General features: G+C 35.3%; 1 protein-coding gene and 1 long non-coding RNA gene across 4 annotated transcripts in view; both read left to right on the top strand.

The window, feature by feature from the left end:
• LOC135225824 (uncharacterized) overlaps positions 1 to 4,160 on the top strand; it is a 4,168-nt gene extending 8 nt beyond the window's left edge. Inside the window, exons 1-2 of the long non-coding RNA XR_010317095.1 lie at positions 1 to 647; positions 1,320 to 4,160. The exon at positions 1 to 647 is cut by the window's left edge and continues 8 nt beyond it. This is a non-coding gene — a long non-coding RNA (uncharacterized LOC135225824). The remainder of the gene's footprint in view (positions 648 to 1,319) is intronic.
• A 786-nt stretch (positions 4,161 to 4,946) lies between these two features.
• Positions 4,947 to 8,259, top strand: part of LOC135225818 (uncharacterized) — a 160,694-nt gene continuing 157,381 nt past the window's right edge. The window contains exon 1 of one of the 3 annotated variants that reach the window (XM_064265341.1): positions 4,947 to 4,987. In XM_064265341.1, the coding sequence (XP_064121411.1) occupies positions 4,957 to 4,987 (31 nt within the window). In that variant the 5' untranslated portion in view covers positions 4,947 to 4,956. Of the gene's footprint in view, positions 4,988 to 6,328; positions 6,684 to 8,259 lie in introns of those variants that run through there. The other 2 variants (XM_064265343.1, XM_064265345.1) reach the window with 2 other exon arrangements.

Genomic DNA, 8,259 nt, shown 5'->3' with positions numbered 1-8,259 from the left:
TATATATATATATATATATATATATATATATGCTGTATAGAAGGAGGATGGAGCGATTAGGCCAACGTGAATAAAGTACCTCACAATCAAATGTACTATTTACATTTTTAAGAAAAAAATGCACGTTACATTGAATCCTATTCCCTCCCTATCAATGGTATTCATTGGACACTGATAAAAAATAGAGAAAAAGAAATGTAAGCTTAACTGAATCTTCCCTTGCCTGATTCACTTGACCCCTTCCGTCCACACGTCACAGGTTGCTGTGGCCTTCCTCTACCAACATCCATCGCGTATAAGCATGTTAACGGATATTTTTAAATTACCCTTACAAAAAAACTTAGCCTTAAAATGCATATGTTTATAGAACAATTTCTACCCAAAATTACATTTTGTATTATTCCCCAAAATATTTGCATAAACTCATGTTACACCCTATATACATTTCTCAGATCACGTTCTCCTACATGCAGTTCAAACAGTTGTAAATTTCGTTTGTTGAGACTTGAATTCCAGAACTTTCCTAGTTTATGCGGAATGGGCAGCGATTCAGGCAAAGCAGACAGGTCAACAGAACCTTCCTTCCTAGACCTATGAGTGCGCTCTCCATCCTTTGTTGAACAGTCAATGCGGCTGTCAAATATAAAGTGAGTCATTGTTGTGTTAGGACACATTTCCTTGGCTTTTATAAGTACTTCATTAATACTCCACCAAAGCTTGGAAAGATAGACATTTGGGGAAGCTGGTGTACATTAGACATGAAATCAGTGAAAATGCGCATTTGTTGAGAATTGTTTGGAGAATATTGATAGTCATCCAAAGTTAGATTTTTTCCAGTTCTGTCATCAATTGTGCTTTCTGGGGTTTAGTTGTAATATTTCCATAAAAAAGCAGGCTTGATGTAAGAAGATTATGAGTGTACACATCATCTTAAGACATGCCACGCAGAAGTGCAATCTCCCCTTCACATAGTTAGGTGCTTTGTTTATTTGGATCTTGGGTTTATTAGGAAGATACTGTGTATCAAGTGAAGGCAAGTTTACCTTTGATATTGTCTCATTGATTTTTTGGACTTAATCACAACCTTCACATTTCGGAAATTGATGTAAGCTGCCATTCCATTCTCCAATGCTTTTAGGAGTCTTACCTCAATTGAATTTCTTGAGATTTGCTTTGTTACAATATTGTGAAGTGGTACTTTTGACACTGAAATTATGAATGAGTTTCCTCGTTCACTGACAAAGTCCCATAGCTTTCCCATTCCTATCAAATATCAATCCATTCCAACCTGAAAGATCATGTTGTATTGATGTTTCCAGATGATCCATGAGCCGTGCACTTGTGAGGGACTGGAGAAGATTTGTTACTGAAATTATTTCATGAAATAAAAGGTCAAACCCAGCCACAGAAGCAATATTTCCAGTCATTCCTACAACTACATGACCACGGGGACCCTTTACAAAGCTGGTCAATAACCTTTGCCACAGCAGAAAATACTGCTCCTGGTTGATCTTTTGCAATGAAATGTCCCGTGCAGAATTTGTTGTTTCAGTCTTTGAAAAAAAAAAGGATTTGGGTATATCGTATAATGCTAAATAAAATCTCAATCAATCATCAAGTACTAGGGTGCATTCCCATGCATTTTAAAGCTCGTTTGAATCAGAAATCTTATCATCAAGTTTATAATCAACCTGGCTTACATTTTTGTTTAAGGACTCCCAACTTGTCTGAGCACATCCAGATTCTTAACCTTTGCAGCTAGTTCTGCAGTAGTAATGTGTGAGGAGACAATTCGGCTTCATTTTTCTAGGATTGGGAGAAAATTGAATTTTTTCACCATACTGATCAGCATTATATATCTGAAAACATAGTGTGTCATCTAAATCACATATACTTATACGTATGCCTGAAATATGTCTCAAACAGTGAAGCCAAACTCACGTTGTAAGAAAGGGTCGATGAGTTCTAATGTTTTTACAAAAAGATCTTGTTCAACTAAAGTACTAGATTTGACAGTTTCATCAAGAGAGCTACTGCAGCATTGTGTCGTCTCTAGTTCACTATGAAGCGTTTAAGACAGACCTTGTGGTAGTAAATATCTTCATTTTTGAAATGTCTAGTAGCAATAAAAATTGCTTCAGTAGCATTTCGCTCACTAATTTGAAACTTGCTCAAAATTACTTGATTAACTTTCATCCTTTCACTGCCACATACAGTACTTATTAGTTAGGGTCTTTTCCATGACTGGATTTTTCCTTTGGCCTAACATCATTGGGCTTAACATGCTAGAAGATGTTTCATTTTCAGCTTCACATGAAGTTTCGGCATCACTGGTTAAAGTTTCTACATCATCTTCTATTTGTTTCAGTATCTTACTGATGTGATAAGCATAAGGTATAGCTACTCCTCTTCTCTTTTCAGTCTTTTAGTAACAATGTCCTTTCTTATATATGCAGCATGTTTCATGCTCCTCCGTCCATCCTCCGATAGATGTGTGTTTTTTATTTCATGCTTCTGGCAGATAATGCATTTGAAAGCATCAAATTCATTTAAGGTATTTTCCATCAACAGTATCCCTTGTTGATGTTCTTGTTGAGAAGGCTTTTGGTTTGTACTTTCAGCCATTGTAAGCTCAGTGACTCAGTTACTCTGAAACAGATAAAAACAAACATATGTTGATGGTGAAGACAGCGGCTATAGCTACCAAACACTTCTAAAAAACACAAAATTGCCCACTATTGCAGTCCTCTTAACATATTGATAAATCAAATATATTGGAGACTTACTGTAAAGATTTCCAAGGATAAAGCAACAAAATACAATATCCTAAAGCATAGATAAACTTCAGTGTTTGCATGATTAAATCCATGTACTACAACACTGAATATTGAAGTCGATAACTCCAACCTCTGAACACGTAAATATTCATTTCATATCCGATGTGTGCTTGAGCCCAGTGTTGCCAAAGTATTCCCATATCTATAACTTCTGCTGAGAAAATTACTTAACACATTTATTCCTTGGGCAGAAATGAGTAAAAACAGGCGTATCAAATAGTGTTCTGCTGTGAACGGTAGTAGGTACCAAATTTAGTATTCAGTATATCCCATTACTGGCCGCCATCTTATCACCCCAAGCAGCCATTTACCACAGTTTTGAAAAAGCACCTGCATTTTTTTTAGCCTAAACCAATATATTTTCAATTTCTGAAGTCGAAATTAGGGGACATTGAAATGTATACGGACCTAATTGCCAGGGACTGGATTATCACCGACTAACGAAGCCTTAAATTTAATCCATAGGTTCATAGAACATTTTCTACTCAAAATTACTTTTTCTTCCATTCCCCAAAATATTTGCATAAACTTGTGCTACACCCTGTATATATATATATATATATATATATATATATATATATATATATATATATATATATATACTATATGTATATGTGTGTGTGTGTCTGTGTGTCTGTGTCTGTGTGTTTATAAATATACATATAATGCGTGTGTTTGTGTTTCTATAAATGCAGTGGCTTTTACAGACAGGTCGCAAATTAGACCTTCACTTGGTTATTTACTGAATTTCCTTAAATCATAAGCCATTACGTGATATTTCTGGATAACTGGCCCTGTCATTTCATGAAATAGGTGGAGATTTTTGAACAAAAATATATGTCATGGTTGTCTAGTACCAACTAGACAAGAGTTTTCACTAGTCGTTGTCATTTAATTCAACTCTTAATTAATACTTTATGTATTAAAAGTTTCTATGAAACATTTGTCTTTAAAAGTGATTATAGTATATGAGTACATACTGCAAATTTAAATAATGAACTCAGAAGCTATTCTGTCTAAATATTAAATCGTTTTGTTGTTTTGGAAAGTGTTATAACAAGACTGATTTAATCTGCTAGACAATACTTTAACCTATATCATAGTTATATAGTTTTTAAATATAATTATTGTAATACCCACTATGCGGCAACACGGCCTACAATATGAATGGATTGTATTTGTTTTCAGAATTCCTTTGTTTAAAACTCTTTTTCATAAGGTGTCCACTTTCAGATTCAGCTTATATTCCTATATTCGAATGGTGAAAACTGTTTTAGGCAGCAATGATAAGATTTAATCGTAAAAAATAAAGTGTACAATAGCGCCTTTCTTTTAATTACCTATAGAAGAGAAGATTTGGGAAAATCAAAAGATTGTTCTCTTTTTCAAGACAGAAACACAGCAACATAACGTTCTAAACATTGTTTCCTATATAGTCGGTTCCAACTCATCTCTCTAAGCACGGTTGACGTTACGTCTTCAGTAACATATTTGAATTTTTGTATCAGGACCCACTAAAACAGGTCGGCCAGACAAAGACATCACACGGGCTCATTGCAGGCAGGACCTGATACTGGCTTGTTCTACAACAAATCGTTTGACCACCCCTCGTCTTTGCATCAATCGTTTTAGATTTGTATTAACTTGCTTTTTATGCTAGTTTACTAGTACCTAGTTATTTATCAGTGTCAGTTAATTTGTTAAAAAATACAGCCTTATACGTATGTCTCAATTGATAGCGAAACTAATCACTATCTTGACGTAAACTGTAATGAAGATTACTCAGAATACCTCAGAAATTCAGTAAATGAATAGAAATTTGTCCTCAGTTAACCTACATATATTTACAAAAGTACAAATATTTAATTGTCATTTTCAACCTGTGATTCATGGGACATGGCTCTACTTAAGCATTCGACTCTGGTGATTCATCATGAATCATTCGTCCGGCCGAACAGTCTTAAGGCTTGTCCACACGAGCGCGCCTGATCGGCGTGCTCCGGGGTTGATGGACAAATTCTAGCGGGCTTACCCGTGAATGTTGTCCACACAGGTGAGGCGATGGAGAGGTGGGCGTGCCCGACGATGCCAGTAGTGTGTGCAGTGTGGTACGATAAACATGGTGCCTACCGCAAAGAAGAAGATATTGTGTAGCATGATAATTGCTTTGTGTGTGATGAAAGAGAAGAGAATATGGTGTAAAGAATGGCTCAGTAAAAGAAATGTATATGGTTAACATACGTCTGCCAGGGTCGAAGCTCAAGCCATCGGGCACCACCATGGTGACTTTGCTACAAGACCCATCGGGCAATTTGACGGTTTGCCCGTCAAGTGTGCCCGTTAGAGGGGGAGGTCCGCCGATCAGGCCCGGTCGTGTGGACAGGCCTTTAGTGGGCTCTTGTTGATATAACATGAAAAAAAAAAAAAAAAAAAAAATACAAACCGTCACACGTTTTATAAATCATAAACATGCCAACTTGTATCGATAATATACTTTTACAAGCACAAGAAAAGCGAGCAGATATCAAACAGTCTACTCATTTCAAATACAAACGGACAATTGGCTTGCATTGCATGGGTATGAAATCATACGTCAGTTAACAGGAAAATTTACCTTTAATGTTGTTCACCCCCCAGAACGCAAAACATTGATAAGCGAACGATAGACCTATGACCGATATTTGATTTTACTGGCCCAATTTTAAGCTCGCTTTTGTTCCACATTAGTCAAAGTTACTTGCTTATTGTGGTCTTCATTTAATGATTCTATCTAAGCGTCGTTCCAGCGCCTTCATTAAAAAAAAAAAAAGTTTTGATAAACATTTCATGCTGTATATAAGTCAACACACAAAAGATGGCGGAAACTCAATATTTGGGAAAATACTTTAACGATCTGTATGCTTAAGAAAAACATGTAAATATTACCAATCATAGAATTCAAAACTGACCTTACTACATCCAGATACCTGAACTTTCATTAAAAAATTCGACTGTTCAACAGTGAACCCTTAAAAGAATTATCAGAAAGGTGAGGTATCAAAATTTCAAAAACAATTGTGAGGTATTAATATAATCACTGAAGGAACAACACTTTTATCACAAAATTGTATTCACAAAGTTTTTCCTACCATGGTGGTCAATAGACGAAACTCTGCTGTAAAAACTTTAAATGCACAAAATATTATATGCAATTATAAATTTATCATCAAAATTCACAATTTTACTTTGAAGGGAATTTAGATATTACTCGAAAACACAAAACTTAGGTAATGCTTGAATAAGCAACAAAATCAAATCATCAAAATGTTATGTGAAAGAAAATTAAGCATCTTAACAAAACTTTAAAAATCAATTTACTTTGCAAATTAAATAAACTTCAAGTTTCAACCATCGTTAAAAGTCTTGTAAAAATTACAATACCTTTCACAAGCTTTCACTTCTAAATGGTTGCAGCTGCATTTCACTATCCCATAAGTAAGGGGAATAGAACGGAAAATCTTGGAAGTCGAAGTGGAAATGTAGTAATGCATAGATCCGAGAGAGAATGGCAATGTATGGAATATGGAATATTGTGGATTTTGAAGAAGGAAAAGGGATGCTAATTGTGATGCTCTGTAGATGGGATAATACAACGTGAAGATATAATACAGTGAATGCTAAGATGGACGGTGTTGGGTACTAAGTCCACAGGCGTGCATTATACACCAAGCTTTCTCTCTCTCTCTCTCTCTCTTTCTATCGAGAGTGCAATATCTTATAATCAGTCGCGATTGTTCTGTCCTGAGAGAAGGAAAGTGTGTTCTCCCCGCTGAAGTGTCCAGAAGGAAAAACGCTTGGGTCTTGCAAGTAAGATAAAGCATGCTGTGATAGTTTATCCCATCCGCTCCCACTGGACGCACCGCCACCCCTCTCTCTCTCTGCGATTGTTTTTAGAAGCCTATCTAAATTTGCTACACAACTGCAATATCTATTAATGGTACTGCCATTCTATAGCTGTGTAAATTTTGTCATTGAAAAAATCCCAAGATGTTTACCGTAAACAATTCAACTGGTAATTGCATGGCTTTCACATTTATTACAAATTCCTTTTGCGCATAATGCCAGCCATAAGATGATTTTTGTATAACTTACTCTTTTTGAGAATACTAAATGTTGTAAATTCCTGTTACCAAATTTTACAACGGAATGATCTCTAAAAACCGTTGATTATTACAAGTTGTCTCTTTTAGCACTGTTCTCAGAATAAATATAAGGTCTGATTTTACTTATTATCTTTTCGGATTCATGTTGTTCTTCACCTAACTGAGGTTTAATAACACGCTTTGCTCACTATTCTGAGAGTATCTCAAGCAGTTTGGTTGCTTGACATGTAAGGGTTAGGCCATACCTTTATAATTCTTACTCTCCTGAATCGCGTCTATCTTTATAAATATAGACCAGTTTTGTGTATCTTTGGATAATAAATGATTTAAGATAATATTTAAAATTAGTAAATCAATCAATGACCACAACTGGTTTCTTTTAAAATTCATAAGGATAAACTAGACCTATCTTCTCACATATTAAATCATTATAGTGCTACGAATACTTAGAATCCTTAAACTTTACGAGGACTGCTGTCCTTACAATTAGAAGGACTGAAAATGCATCGAAATTTTGATTTTAGTGTAAGCCCTTGTGTGATATCGTATCATATGTATGTCAAAAGTGAACTACCACTCGATTTTGCATTATTATATGATAGAGATATAAAAGAATTAGGGTGGGATTTTTTTTTTGCAACAGTCAACTGTCGGAAAAATTACCAAATCCAAGATGGCCGCCATAAAATAATAAAATATAATTTTTGCCATAATCACTGGAACCAGAGCAGATAAAAATATGCATAAAAGGTTGTCTTATATGTTCTTTTACACGAGGAATCTGTTTTTGCCATCTAGAGATCAAAATGATTAGATAAAATTTAGATGGAATCCATATACGTGAAAAAACAATTGTGGTTGGATAGGTTTTTGTACTATATACTGTAGTGTATGTCCAGCACTAGATGCATTATAATTTTGTTACTGTTTTTTTCTATCTTCGCAAGAACCCTGAAGGGCCATGAGGTAGAGGAGCCATTTTGAAGAACCATAGTTTATAGGTAAAAAAACATTGTTCACCCTATGATAGATCCTCCACCTAAAAATAGGTCTACAACAGATTTTGGACTTTGCTTCACATGCCAAACAAAAGGGTCATGGGACTACAAAAACCATATTAAAAACACATCATTTCAAGGCATTGGCAAACTGATCACAACATCCAGTGAACGTTGTAGGTATGGTGAATCCGAATTTGAGTCCCTAAACAGTCGACTACAAGGCGCCTCAGCCAAAGAACTGGTATTCTTATAATAAAAACTGCTGCAAAAATGTCACTC

Source organism: Macrobrachium nipponense, chromosome 13 (genome assembly GCF_015104395.2).
Source record: "Macrobrachium nipponense isolate FS-2020 chromosome 13, ASM1510439v2, whole genome shotgun sequence".
Classification (NCBI taxonomy): domain Eukaryota; kingdom Metazoa; phylum Arthropoda; class Malacostraca; order Decapoda; family Palaemonidae; genus Macrobrachium; species Macrobrachium nipponense.
Note: the sequence above shows the minus strand (reverse complement) of the source record. Positions and strands in the feature narration are given on the sequence as shown.